At 34.4% G+C, this 16051-nt stretch overlaps 1 protein-coding gene across 6 annotated transcripts in view; it reads right to left on the bottom strand.

Annotated features, from left to right (window-relative positions):
- The window catches only part of LOC145664022 (ral GTPase-activating protein subunit alpha-1), a 200320-nt gene that overhangs the window by 100830 nt on the left and 83439 nt on the right, over positions 1-16051 (bottom strand). For all 6 annotated transcript variants that reach the window (XM_081730314.1, XM_081730316.1, XM_081730318.1 and 3 more), the window contains 8 exons: positions 15451-15566; positions 14774-14915; positions 12559-12727; positions 9585-9755; positions 6167-6338; positions 3323-3439; positions 3085-3186; positions 1469-1629 (listed from right to left, as the gene is read on the bottom strand). In XM_081730314.1, the coding sequence (XP_081586440.1) occupies positions 1469-1629; positions 3085-3186; positions 3323-3439; positions 6167-6338; positions 9585-9755; positions 12559-12727; positions 14774-14915; positions 15451-15566 (1150 nt within the window). The remainder of the gene's footprint in view (positions 1-1468; positions 1630-3084; positions 3187-3322; positions 3440-6166; positions 6339-9584; positions 9756-12558; positions 12728-14773; positions 14916-15450; positions 15567-16051) is intronic.

Here is a 16051-nt window from a genome sequence, read left to right on the forward strand (position 1 = left end):
TTACTTCGGTGACTTTTTTTGGTGGAACAAAAATGTTATAACAGTTAGGATCTGGACGTTCGTGAAATTCGCTGTTTGGGCACACATAATTACTTCAGAGGCCTGAGAAACAATAAGAATTTCATTATTAATATGAAAATTTGTATTTGTACATTCAGAGATATGTTTTTCTAAACTATGGTTTCATTTTTCTACCTAGTACCTATACTCCATCTGGATTGGACTACGACATTTCCAGCAGCTCCTCGTAAAACCGTGTGTATATATATATATGAGAGAGAGAGAGAGAGAGAGAGAGAGAGAGAGAGATGTAGCATATAGTACTAGAGGAATGTGTTGCTTGTAGCATACGTGAAAGTATTTCAATTTATGTTTAGGCTTCAAAAGTTTCATTGAAAAATATTTCATGTGCAGACGTTACTTATTTGTTAGTTACACATTTTACTTGAAATAAGTTTAATTTATAATCATATAGGTCTAATATAAAAACAGCAACGAAATACACAATGTAATGTAAAATAAGTCATTTTTGATATGGCAAATAGCCCCCCCCCCCCGAAAATGTACCTGCCCCTCCTTTGCCCCGCTAAGGACTTAAAGCTGGCGTCGTCACTGCCAGGCAGAATGGAATCATTTCCCAATCATACTTCATGCTTATTACACAATCTCCAACTTGTCCACTCTTGCAGAATCATGTTTCATCTCCTCAATATGAATTGTGTAGAGGCGAAAAGGACGGGAAACAGATTGACAGTTAAATACAAGCAAATAACTACAAGATTTATACTTTGATTTTACGCTTCCGGATTCACCAGAGTTAAGGACAGAACCTACTTTCGGGAAGCTAAATCAATTACAGAAAAGAAAACCGCATCTCGATATCTCTTACCGTTTTTGCTCTATGAAAATCTGAATTGAAACCAAAGTAGTAGTAAATTTCAACTATTTCCGGTTTTGTTAGAGTGTTGCGGGTTGTGATAATATGCTCTCCTGAGACACTGAATTGATTGCTGAAGTTATCGACCACTTGAAGCTATTACCATTTTTATTTTATGGTGATATGCTGAAACCGGAAATTGCTGATTTGAACCACTTCCGGTTTGAATAGAGGCTTAATCAAGAAAGTTAATCGGTTGCAAAAACTCGCTTTTGTCTTGTCTTGATGTCACGAATCACCTTCCAAACGTTGTCGGTGTTGTTTTGAAACACTCTGTTACATGTATGTATGCTGTATTACTAACAAGTAGCTCTGTCATTTTGAATGTATTCTATAGCCTTTCATTACAGTAAAGTATGCCTGTACTTTCAAGTATGACAAAACAAAGAGCAGCTCTGAGTAATCACTTTGATGTTTCTGTTGAGAGAATCCCTTGTACTGAAAATGTATGTTTTCCTAATTTAAGGTGCCTGCTTTTCTCTACTGAATCTCTTTAGTTACACATTAAATAAGAATTAACAAGCAACTTACCACGTCTTCTGTTCCATGCGTGTATGCATCACCATGTATCTATAAATATTGAGCACTCTTTTACAGATATCCACTTGTTCTTCAAGGAGAAGAGGATAATCTGGACTAACTTCTAAAAGGAACACATTCGCCGCGTGTGTGATAAATATTTGTAAAACGTTCTAGAAAAAGTATAAATCAAGACACAAAGTTATCCATATGTATAAGAATAAAAATAATTACATAAATAAAACTTAACAATAACTACATAAATTAGAAAATAATGCTAAAGAATACTTTCAGGTATTATGTTAAATGACTTTCAAATTGAACGCAGCCCCTCTTCTTTCCACTCCTCTTTCGCTCATTAATCGCAAGGAGTTAGAAAGCGTTAACCTGACGTTACAAGTGTGACTACGCTTGTAGATAAGGGGAGGCGTTTAAAGAGCTCTTCTTTGAGGCGTGCTAATGCCAGAAAGAGCCAAGCTAAAGTCATGATCCTGATGTTACCAATCTTGGATCAGGTTACAAACTCCATACTAAAAAACTAAAAATAATCTGATCGCTAATCATTCCTATACAAGAATAAATATTCATATTTGTTGTTAACTATTAATTTTTGTATTAACTGGGAAGGCACACGACTCTGTGAATACCTTACAGACCCGCCTTTGAACTTGAATACAATCAACAAAAGCTACTCATTTTATATTTCCTTATTGAACTGAAATATACTGTGAAGAGATTCTTTTTTTTCAATAATTACTATCTATATTGGTGCATAGTACTCTTATTACCTTACTTTCTAAAGACATAATTTCATAAATGAATGTATAGCCTACTACCAATTATTCTTAATTTCGTTGTGACTTTATCAATAACTTCAACCTTTCTGATATGTTTTGGTATTTTTACAATAATACGTGAGGGTCAATCGAATATCCACATTTTAAATAATGCTCCTTACTGTGATATCAGCAAACTATTCATATGCGTGCCAAGAGTCTCTCTAAGCACGCTTGCAGTTAAATAGATAGTGAAAACCACTATGAATAGTAAACCGAGGTTATCGAAATTGCGCAAACCACAATTATTACATTTTTAACACGTTGAAGTTGAACCGACTGAATTTTTGTACAACAATGCTCATAATCATTGTCTACACATTTTCACGACTTTTACTAATAGCTCCATTAATGTCTCGAACGATTATGAATCACCTGTTTTAAATTATACTGAATATTTTAATAATCTCAGGCCACTACTTGACCTTGATCGATACGTAAGTCAAAAGTATTACAGCCTCGCCACTTTCACCTTACACGTAAACAAAAGTATACACCATATGTGAGCTTGCGATTTCGGAAATGTGCCATTACTACCATTGCTGTTGTCTAATCCCAAAAGAAATGTTATGTTTGCTCATCACTATTGCTATTGTACATTAGACTGGAAGTAAGCTCATGTAGACATGACTACTAACAGCATGCTATTGCTAGTTACAATGCTGCACTTCTTTTTATATGTACATATTTGATCCACCCTTGTATTATGTTTCAAACTCTCAACAGTATTCCTAAAAATATATCATTGAAAAAAAATAAGACTCTACACTGGTTTCATTAAGATAAGCTTACCTGCAACCCAGCTCTCACTATCAAATTCTCCCTATGAATGGCTCCTAAATATGAGTCGTTACGTAGCCGACCTATCCTAAATGATTCACTAGATTCTGGAAGCTACAGGAAAGAAGCAAACACTATTTTAGTACACAATAATTATATCAATATTTACATTCTAATAACAAGACTATCAGTTTCTATTTTCTAAGCACATCATTGGTGTTCAAATGCAAAGGACATAAAATTCCATTACCTCAGATGAATAATCTGATGAAGGCGGTCCACTTCTACTTGAATACGTGGAATGCTGTGAATGGTCATCTTTATGGCTTTCTAAGGGTTCTAACATAAATGCCGGCAACTCTGGCACCTAAATTGAGAAAGATTAAAATTTTTAGATTAATGTTCCACAGTTTCAACCTTTAGACTAAAGAAGAAATGGCAAATACAAGTTAACGAATATGTAAAAATTGGTGCAATAGGAGTGTGGAAGGTAACAAAAGAATTTCGAGAACAGTTAATATTTTTCTACTCTGAACTCATTTCCTCCTTTCTTTCTTTCCTGTAACCTTGCGAATAGTTGCAGTTGCAGTGTACAGTAATTTGCGACGCCTTGTGTATTTTCTCTTTATACAGGGTAGAGCTATTCAGATATATTTTCCTGCACTACGTTCGCGCTACTATTTATTGTTCACTCGGAAAAAGCTACCTTAAGCGCAAAAAATGTCAAGTTCGGGGCATCTTAATCAAATGTAGTTCAAATGAAGCAAAACTTTATGAGGAAAACAATCAGAAATCAGGGCGGATTGATTTACATCAGTCTGATTAAAATCACGATTTAAATCACTTGATTTTTTAAATAAAAATCGTTGATTTAAATCGAATTCCGAAATAAATTAATTTAAAGTGAAAATAAGTAAAATCCCGTTTCTGTTCTGTTATTTCGATTATGGAAGTTAATAATCATAATACAATGAGACTCAAATGTACAGTATAGTATGTAAACAAGTGTCATGCAGAGAATGATTAGGGAAAATCCCGTTTTGAAAAGGTAACGGAGCAATCCTGCTTTCTTCTTTTCGTAACATTGGGTTTGGGTTTTAAAATCGTTAACTATTCCAACGAAGAAATCACCATCGACACTTACGACGAAAATTCTTTTTTGTGCGTGTCTGTTTGTTTGTTCCCAGATAATAGGGCGTATTTAGAGGTGTCCTATCCCCTCTCCAAACTTTTTTTTTATTAATTTTATAACTAGGCAAAATTTATGTACCTGTATTTCATGCCGCAAGCTATTTCTGAGTTTTTAAAAATAGGCCCCTGCCAAATATCAGTAACTTATGTGAAAAAAGTGTCATTTTGATAAACGTTGCTGTACTTTTTCCTTAATGCTTAACCTTTTAAATTATATCACCTATTTTTAGGTGATAGGGTAGAATATTCATTATTCGATTAAAAAAATACCAATAAGGCTTTTTACTTCATTTTCTTCAAGACTGGAGGCATTTTACAACACGTTACATATGCTTTCACGCCTTTCTGAGTTGAGGCATAGTGTGTGATGATGTCATAAATTTAAAAAGATATTTTTTTTTATTATGCGTATTATTATTATTTTTTGGCGGGTTACATTTTGCATTCAGAAGACAAATTTTGCACACTCGTTCAGTGCACCCCTTAATAATTTTCAGATGTTTTCAGATCTCTGCGTAAAAACAGCGGGGTCCAGAGGGGCAAAAATGTTTTTAAAAAGAATATTTTTTAACAAAAAAATAGATTTTTACGTGATTTTCCCGCCTCAGATGGAGACATATGAATGGTACCGTTTGAAAGGCTGTTCTATTCGGAAGAAAATCGTGTACGTACTATGCTCATAGGATAAATAGGGATGTGTCAGGAAACTGTTACCTGAGATGCTTTTATATGGGAATCTGGGGAATATTATTTTTCGCGGGCTTATTTTTGCAAGATTGACATTTTGCACATTTACTCAGTCACCCCTGAGTATTTTTTCAGATTTGTTTCAGATCTCTGCCTTAAAACAGGGGGAGGAGTCCACAGAGGTAAAAATTAAAAAAAGATATTTTTAACAGAAAATTCCTTTTTTCGTGATTTACCCGCCCCAGATACATGATGGAGATATTTGAAGGGTACCGTTTGAAAATTTGTTTTATTCTGAAGAGAATAATGTACAAATCATGATCCTAGGATAAATAGGGAAGTCTGGGGAAATTTTTATATTACATCCGGGTCATCTGGGGCATTGTGGGAATGTTCTTAGCTCAATAGTTTCCTCACCCTTACTACTCACTCAAGATAAAAGCGTAAAATTTTGTACACACTTTAGTATCGGTACTCCCCTTAGTATTTCCCAGTTGATTTTGAGATCTGTGCGTTAACACAGGGGAATCCAGAGGGGATCAAAATTTTAAAAAAAGAAAAGAAAAAAGAAGAGAAAGAAAGAAAGAAAGAAAAAATGCGATCACTCTGAAAATTTCCCGCTTCAGGGACATTATAAGGAAATATGAATGTTACCGTTTCAAAAGCTGTTCTATTCTAAAGAGAGTGATGTATGTACCATTAGCCTACGATAAATAGGGATGATGCTGTAGCTGCTTGATTGAAAGTCTATAATTTACATTTAGAAAGAACCATAATTTAAAAGGGTTAAGAAACATTGTTTGGGATTGATATAGGTTAACGATTTGGGATAATTCAAAATTCAACCCCAATACTTTCACTTAAATGGCATAATTAACATTTAATACTAATTCCTAATGCTTTTTCTTCAGTTCGCGACTTGTATTATACGAGGAGAAAGATTTGATTTAAATCAAAAAAATCGATTTAAATCAAAAAAATCAACAAAAATGATTTTTTAAAAAAATCATGATTTTTTCCCACTCTGTCAGAAATGATAACTTCCTTACAATCCGATGTCTTTTGCAATATGAAACCGCCATTATCGTACGGAAGAAGGATATCTGTTAGTTTCTATGGAGAATCAAGTTATAATTATGGTGATTTTCTTCAAGGGAGAGGTGCATGAATAAATAATTAAATGTTACTGAACTCAAAATAATGATAGTACACTTACGTTCATTTGTATCCAGTCTTTATAAACAGTTATAGCTTTCCTAATGGCAGGGGAATGATTGAAGTTGAGCAGAAATGCTTGTCTGTATATTTCATGAACAAAGTCCACGTTGTCACGTGTGCTGTAGAGAACTTCTCTCACCAAATTTACGGCTGCTACAGTTGGATCTTCACTGAAAGAAAAATATACGAACCACAGAAATATTATACAAAGATAAAACAATGAACTTAGGGTTACTTAAAAAAAACAGTTTGATTGTTACATAAACAGAAACTCGTACAGTCATGTATTTGTCTATACGTTGCAGCTGGCCATCGTGATTAAGTCTAATGTTAAAGACATTGGTCCATTTTCTTCCCCCGCCCCAATTCTTCTTCCTTCAGATATAGGTCATACAACCTATTAGGCGTACAACTTTGCTTCCGTCGTTTTTTTTTTTTTTTTTTTATTATTATTATTTTTTCGACATTCGACGCTTTGTTATATAAACTAGTCATACATTTACGATTCAAAATATTATCCATCACTGGCCACTACTTTCTCCCATCTTTCGCGCTCCATACGAATCCCGCGTCGAAAAAAAATTCTCATATTTTGAGGTAAGCCACACACCGATCCAATTTTTGACTTCTCCCTAAGAACGTAAGTGCTGATTAGACTGTGTGCCAATGATCGAAACAAGCGATAGAGGAAGCAATGTCTGGAGAATACGGCGGATGGGGCAGAGCGTCCCATTTCAACGTTTTCAAGTATGTTTTGACCGATGTTGTGACATGAGGTAAACATTGTTATGCTGCACAATCACTTTATCGTGTCTCTCGTTGTATTACGGCCGTTTGTCTTTCAATTCCCGGCTTAAACGTATTAATTGCTTTCGATACAGATCGCCTGTGATCGTTACGGTCGTTTTAGCAGCTCATAATACTGTACATTACGCCGAGCTGGTGTCACCAAATACAGAGCATGACATTGGATGTGAATATTCGGTTTGGCCGTCGACGTAGAAGCATGGCCGGGAAGCCCCCATTATTTTGAGCTTATCGTAACGAACTCATTTTTCGTCTCCAGTCACAACGCGATGCTACAATCCCTTCCGCCTTTGCCTTTCGAGCAGCTGTTCACAAGCAAACAAACGCCGTTTAATATCTCTCGGCTTCAGCTCGTACGATACCCAATTGCCTTGTTTCTGAATCATTCTCATGGTTTTGAGACGTTTTGAAATTGCACGTTGAGTCACATCTAATGATCCTGACCATTCTTCTCGCGTTTGACACGAGTCTTCAAGAAGTAATCCTCCAATTTTGCATCTTTGAAAACCTTCTCTCTTCCACCGCCATGCCGCTCTTCGATGTCAAAATCACCGTTCTTGAAGCGTTGAAACCACTCACACGTTCTTCCGCTAACAGCGAGATCGCCGTAAGTATCTGAGAGCATTCCATGTGCCTTCGCCGCAGATTTCTTCATATTGAAGCAGAACATTAAAACCTCCCGCAAATTACGAGAATTCGGCTCGTAAACCAACATTTTCAATCGAGAATAATTTTATGATGCGAATACAAATAGACTAATGTTTCCATGGGTTATGTTGACAAATATCTAAGCTTTTAGTATAACGTTCACATCTGTTTATTTCCATCCCTACTTACCGCTAGACCCATCTATTGGAAAGCGGCGGAAGCAAAGTTGTACACCTAATAGAAACGACAGCTGACAAAGGAAAACATGTATTCAGAATTACTACAGACAAAATGCATACAAGACTTACGTGGAAAAATATTTCTACGCGTATTTAATGTCCGTGATTTTCTTAATTCTAAGAATGCTAAATTTTGCATTAATAAAATTCTTTCACAATTCGAATATTTCTAAGATGTACAATTAAGAAATGTAATTTTAGTTTTCTCATACCATTAAGTAATGTAAAATGTAACAAATTTAAAAACTTCGATGTTACCTCCCCTAAGTCTGTTCTGGCGAATGGACTTTGTCAGAATGAGATGTTAAAATGTTTAATATTCATATTATTTTTAATCCCCTTCGCTTTTAGTTTTAAAATGCAAGTTGGTTAAGAAAATAAAACAAGTAAGTTTATGGATAAATAATTAAATTATATCTCCGCTACTTTAGTACTTAGCACGAGTGATTTTGGTGAAAGGGATCCCAGGTTCGATTCCAGGTAGAAAAGCCTTGAAAATTTTGAACGCACTATAGCGGTTCGGATTCCATTTGAAATTACAGGTTCACATCTCATGCAAGCTCGGTGCTGAAATGGGAAGCTAAACTTTAGTAAACAAACAATTAATTAATGAATTAATATATATAAAAGAGCTTCTAACTAACTGATTGATCAACGCCCAGGCCAAACCGCTTAAGCTAGATACTTGAAATTTGGATAGGGCATAGAATTTGTGATGTAAGGTTCCACTAAGGAAGGATTTTCGGAAATTCGACGGGGAACGGGGAGCAAGGGAGGTAGCAATTATCTTAAAATGCCCACATTTCGGAATTTCTGAATGTTATAGACATGAAATTTAATATATGGACTTCTCATCTAAAATGTTTAGACACGTCTTTCAGCATTTTTTGATAATTGACCTAGAAGGGAAGAAAAAATGAGGAGAAAAGAGGCAAGAATTATAATAAGATTTCCATATCTCGGAATCTCGTTTAACATGCATGAAATTCGGTTTGTGGACTTGCTTCACCGTTTTGATATTTGCCCTAAATCCCTTAAGATTAGAAATATATTAGGGATATGAGAAGTGCGAGGCCGTACGCCGAGTAAATGCGGATGTCTGGTTGCCGAACGCTAGTGGAAATATATATAGAGAGTACATGAGAAATATTTTTGTAAGCTTTTGCGATCTGTAATCTGTTTCTGCTTCTTGATTTGTTGTGGTATAACCTATATCCATAGTTTAATGGTCAGCCCTATTATAACCCGTCTACGATGATTTGATGTCAGACACTGAAATAACTAATACAAATAAGATAATGGTACACTGCATTGGTATCCACACTAGTGGCTTGTAATATTAATTTAACTTTAGTTTCAAATTCTGTCAATGACCTAGTCATCGTAGTTAAACTATATATTTGCAAACTATCCAACTTTCGGCAACTGAGAAACTAGTTTTTACAAGTAATATTTCTTGTATAGTATATACCGGTAACTATTTCATTTATTTAATTATATTTGAACTTACTTGATCCCTTTCCTAATCAAGGTCAAAAAGTGGACGAAATCACCATAAAAACAGACCCACGACACCGGCAACTAACACTTTAATATATGTTTATTACTTTAAAATATAACAAATTTGGCTATTCTCATTCTTCCGTCTCTTAGAATATATTGTTAGGTTTAATAATGAGTTAGTTATTAACAATAAGCTCATTAACTAAAATATTAACCAACCTGGGATGAGGCACATCCATTTGAGACATTTGAGATGTTAGCGAGATGTGTGCCGAATCAGAAGATGATGATGAGGTGATCTGCGAATCATGGTTAGATCCAACCTGGCTAACACTTACTCTACGTAGCTCTGTCCCTGGGGAATGATCAGTTTCTTCACTTGGCGTTACACTGTAAAGAAAAATTATGACAAGTTTGTACGAAAGACACATTAAAGCATTCATTGTGCTTGTCAGGAAGTGAACAAATTGTCAATTCATGCATTCCTCGGATTCATACTACTTCTATAAGCAAAAATAGATTAAAGAACATTTTAGGTTAAATGTAAACAAGTACTATATGCATATTTTTAACAAAACTTGCCTTAACCTAAGTTTTCTTAAAGTAGGTCAAATCTCACAAATGCATGAATCAACAATTACCCATGGCAACCATGATGAGAGAAATAAATATTACAGTTTTCGTACATTTGTTCGAATATTTACTTTCATATTAAATTGTAGTTAAGTAACAATTTAATCGATGGCAGATAAATTACTAAGATTCGACTTTTAAAAAAATGAAAAACTGTATGTAATTTGTCATAATTAACTCCTTGCGTTCCAGGTGTCATTTTCCTATATATGTGCTGTAATACCGGTTTCATTTACTGTTAAAAGACTATTTAGACCTGTATATAGGACATAGTTATTGTGCGCGCGTGAGGAGAGTATTCACATTACTGATAAAAACAATGGTTTGCATTGTGGAATATTTGGAGTGAAAAAGGGAAATTCTGATGTTCTGAAGGTATTTTATGCTGCTTCAGGTTGGCAACACTGACTGGAGATCAAAGGCAAAGCTTTTTCTTTTCCGATCTCAAAGTTGCTAATTCTTTATTGTCAAAACAAACACATGTGTGTTGTAATTGAATGTTCCCTTAGGCCTGCCATCTACTGAGACAACACACTTTTTTATTTTTTTTATTTTATTTTATTTTTTTTTTTTTTTTTTTTTTGTCTTTTCTGTCAGTAATGTCCTGTCACCTACGGAGAAATAGCAGAACTAAAGATCTTAAGTCTTGCCTTGCATCCACTAGCAAATTTCAGCATCTCCAGGATTAATACGATCCTTAACAAGAGATACATTTTAATGACATCCACATGAATGTAACTAGTACTCAAGGGATTAACTTTTTTAATGTCTTCGTTTCCTTTTACGTTGTTATTAGCAACTGTTGTTTATCTGAAAAGCTTGTTTTCAAAAACTAACATCTCCATTCAACAGAGGTATGAAAATAACCTTCTTATTAGTTTACGTTTCTAAACGTTGTCTATTTTCTAGTGGTGCTACCCGCTATTACTAGCCTAACTTTCAATTAAACTAAAATAATAAACTTAAACGATAAGCAAAGACGGTTTAAACTGCTTCTTTTAATTTAATTTAATTTAATTAATTATTTAAAAAAGAAACTCTTTATTAATTTTAAACAAAATTGAGAATATTAACATCAAAGTCTTCATTGTCAGTCAAAAACAACTCTGAAATGCTAAATTTTTTCCTGATTTTTGCAGAAGAGCTAAAGATTTTTTACACCGTAGATGTCAGAATGTCTTAACAATTATAAGCTTGTCTATTGTATGTGAGAGAGACGGCAATCAGTGATTAAAATAAAGGAATGGATATCAAACACTCAACATGGAAATCAAACTGCTTCTTATAAAACATTTCATATATAAACTTCACATGTTCCATATTAAGCTTAATTAGCCACTATTTTTAAATATATTTCCTCTCAGTGGAATTCAATATATACAGCAATTCATCTTCATTTTTATTATTGTTCACAAATTTGTAATTCTTTTGTTATTCGTTCACAGACTGGATAAAAAGAAATGACAACACTGTTGTCAAATTGTCTTATTCAATTAAATACCGTACTACTGTGAAGTACAGGGTACATTCCATGTGACTTAACGCTATGTTTGTGAAAGTGGAATAGCATGTGTGGATTAAAATTGAACTCGTACATGCTCGAACTGCACAGAAATATGTGAATCATGTATTGACCGTACCGATCGGGTGGAACTATTTTGGATAGGCAGAGATGCTGTTCAGGACAACCTTAAACTGATAGCTACACAATTCAACTCCTTTTTTCCCTATGGAGCTGGATCGTTGAGGGACTGCGCATGCGTTAGTAGCGAATGCATACGTATGCCACAAAATCTTCGTTCACAACCTGCACATCTTCAGATCATCGAGATGCAAAAATGGCAACGCTATACAACTTCACAGAAGGTGCTGCACAGCTTCGACAGAGAAGATGGATGACCTGTCACTATGAACGAAACCTGAGCTCGCTCGTGAACCACGCTTGAAATAGCAGTCCAATGAGTGGAAGCATCCTGGGTCTTCTCGTTCAAAGATGGTGTGTCCTGCCCAAGGTGCTGCTACGAAGGCAATTCTTCATGTGGCACACAATATCCAGCGGATACTTCTGCATCATTCTGTATGTCACGAGTAGACGGTCGATGTAGCCTACTATTCCAATTATTTGCAACAGCGCCTTCGTCCCGACGACTCAGGAGAAAGCGACGGCATTTGTTGACGACAATGTGTGCCACACAGCTGACAATCCTATGTACCTGGCAACAGAAGGTATTCGAACATCCTGGATAAGTCTGTGCGATTACGATTTTTTCACTTCGTGAAAAGCATTACAACACAAGAGAAGCTATCAGTAGTGTCACAGCGCGGGCTCTAGGAACATCAAAAAGACTGGCATTTTGATGTTATACAACGCCTTCAATAAGTGTGACAGAAAGTTGTAGGCAAGGCGGACGATTATAATTGAAGCAACATGACTGGTATTTGCTCTGCCAAGAAAGCCAGGTACGCACGAATTATAAGTGTTGTCACCACTTTTTATTCAGCTCTTGTAAGTTACTACGAAAAATACAGTAATTACTAAAAGACGGAAATTGTATCTTACCTAGTTGAGTGAGTTTGTATATAAGGAGGTTCTCCCTTTTTGGTGATATGTGTAAATTGGGCAACCCATTTTATCACTACGACTCTGCAGATCATAAACGGATCCTGTTTCCTTTTTCCATCTGATGTTTCAACGTGATTTGGAACAAATCTCCTTAACTCCGGAAAGTCTACGAAGAATAACTCAATTAAATTGTTTCAATTTTAAATACATAATTTAGAGAAAATGTAGCACATACACTTACAAAATCGAACAAAATCGAAATGAATAACCTAATAAAACAAATTAATCTTAAAACAAGTAACTTTTTTTTCCATCTGAATTGTAAGAAAGAAAATCTCTTATATTAATATTAAAGTTCATTAGTTGTACTTGACATCACAGGAATTTGTTTTAAGTCACAATTTAAAATGAATCTTTCCTCTGTTTAATGTCTCGCAGGTATGCTCTGTAGCATAACGGAATCATGTAAATAAACGAAGTAACTGTTGTACGCAAATAGTCGGAAACTCAGAGACAAACAATAAGTATGATACTGTTCACTGGAAGTTCACATAGCTTGTAATGGAACAAAGAATATTTCGCACCAGATGTGAGTGTCAATCGCTAAGCTACCATGCTCTATTTTACACTTAGCGTTTCTACGATACTTTTCTTAAATAACGTCAAAGGTCTATTACTAGGAATTTAACTACACGCTTTGCAAATCTGTTTTCGTTCTGGAGAAAAATTACAATTTATCAACAACAAAGAACATCAAGACCTTTATCTTTACGAATAACACAAAGGGGGTTATATTATTATTTTACGAAAACACATCTGCGCTCTATAGGAACTGCATATCACGTTGTAAGCTCATACATTCAAGTCAAAGAAATACTTACATATGTTGCGAGGAATTGAATTTACAAGATTTACAAAAAGTGCATGAACAACAAACTTTTACCTATAACTGGTGGAGGTAAAACACACAACACAATTAAATGTGGGACGGCAGTGGTCTTCTTCAGATAATGTTGGAACCGTCGAAATGTTTTACGGTAACGGATTTTAAAGAAATAATTCAAATGAGTACCCACTCTGAGTGTATAAGATGTGGGAAACTATGGTTGCTTGTGTCTGCTGTTTGGTAAAAGAACACAAAACAGTTTCTGTGATCCATTCAAACCTTCGTCTAACCCATATTTTGCATTTAAGTAGTGCTGGGTCTGATAGATAACTTGCTGTATACAAAACCAAGAGGAAAGTCGTTCGCTAATCAATGTAGCATTCTTTCACATCGTTTCTAGACATCCAGGGTCACTCACCGTGCTGTTGCTAGTAGTTGAACGTTGACTTTTCTGACAAATATTCCAAATTATTAGGAAATTATATGCTACAAATTATCTTGACACTAACATTATAGAATTACGACTTGTTAAATAAGTTTGTTGTCAAAGTTGCTTTATCTCCAGTGTCTCAGAACTTTAGGCAACAGCGCCTACTAGCACAACGTTTTCTGTCCAACTGTCATAAAATAGCCTTCTTTCACCGCACGATAGTGTGACAACTATATTCGCCTAGATACATTTAAAGTTTGCATACATGCATAAGCTAAAGAAGATTATGAGAAATGAATGATGATGATAATAAAAAGAATGGTGAAAGGGCAATACATGGCATCCATGACCTAAACGAGATACGGACCCGTGACACTCAGGCTTTGCAATCACCAGATGACTGCCAAACTTTGTGGTTGTATCAGTTACTAATAAAATCTGTTCTCTCACATGTCACAAGTCAAAACGGCGTCCTTTGCCGAATCACGTTCTCTTCCTAAGTTTTACGTAATACACATAAATAACAAGTTAAAAGCTGTGTTTCCCAGAAGCAAAGATTTCATGGAGAATTCATTAATACATTATTTGAAATCCAATGTTTCATCTGAATACTGCATTTAAGACGTGAACCTCAGCTGATGATATCTATGATATCATACTCCTACTGGATCTCACATTCAAAACTGATAACATTATTTACGAGGAAAATACTGAAAAAAATATGAATTTTCCGGAAAAAAAAAAAAAAAAAAACTTCTGTATGCTCAGTATTTCTAATAAAAACAACGTACTATCTAAAAGAAAAACAGGTCCAACACGAATTCCTGTAATAGCTCTCAAGATAACATTTCAAAACCATATAAAGATACATCTCAGTTACACATATAAATACATACCTAATACTGGCTTGTATAAACTTGTGTTGTAAGAAAACTGGGGAAATATGTGAGGCAAATAATACATTTTGAATCTTTCAAATAAAAACATAAAGCACTTTTGCTGTTTGGAACTTTTGTCCCTCCATTCAATTCTTGTAATCTGAAAATAAAAAAAAAAGAATATATATATATATCTGCATTAACTTTCTGAAAACCTATTCTTAAAAACTGTGCTGAAACGCTATATTACACTAAAATATACAAGAATATTTACCGTTTTATTTGTTGCCTTGTAGTTTAGTTAATTTTAACTTCTTACGTGTTAATCAGCAACACAAAGGTAAAATTTAGCCATGAAACATGGCGAATACCATTACACGTTATATATTTAGAGTTAACAAATTATTGTACTTAATCTGCTACAGTTTTGATGATGATATACCAAGTTGTACTACTAGATTTTTTAAAGTCCTTAACATTATAAATAAACTGCAAAATGGTACAAATTACTTAGTTGAAATTTCGATTGTAATACAGAACTTCACTTTATGAATATTATTCAAAATTGGTACTTTCCATCAGCCTTCATAAAGATATATACATATATAAGAAATAATAAATAAGTGCAACTCTCATAATAATAATAATAATAATAATAATAATAATAATAATAATAATAATAATGTCATAAGTACCTGGGAAACCATGAACTCAAGTAGACAATCCAGGAAATAACGTGTTGGATCATCAGGCTGCTTTTCTCCGCTTTGAGGAGGGAGCAGTGGTTGAATTTCTACAGGGGATACCACACCTACAAAAATAAGCATTCGTTTACTGTAAGCTGATGTTTGCTGCAGCATTAATTAAATATGACAAATAATGAAAATAAATATAATTCTCATTGAAATTTTAAAGGTGCGTCTAATATCATTTAAGGTGACACAAATATTATCAAAAATACCAAAATATTTGATATTTTAAATTACTCTTTATTAGAGATGCAAAAAAGCCAGCTTTTTTGAATCGATGGTTTTTTTCACATAAAAAGCCGGCTTTTTTGGGAAAAAAAACGAGAATTTTGGAAATTTTGGCTTTTTTCATTTTCATGATTTTTCTATCTAAATAGCTTTCTTATAGTATATTCTATACTTAGATAAGAATTCCATGACCTAAATGCCATATTTCGCTCTAAAATTCACCATCAAGATGGATGGAGCACATGTTTTAAGAATTAAAGCTAACATGAAGAATGTAGTATTTGAGGGCAATTTTAGAGGCTATTTAACTTTATTTTAA

The sequence above is a fragment of the Thermobia domestica genome, chromosome 11 (assembly GCF_964235325.1).
Source record: "Thermobia domestica chromosome 11, izTheDome1.hap1.1, whole genome shotgun sequence".
Taxonomy (NCBI): domain Eukaryota; kingdom Metazoa; phylum Arthropoda; class Insecta; order Zygentoma; family Lepismatidae; genus Thermobia; species Thermobia domestica.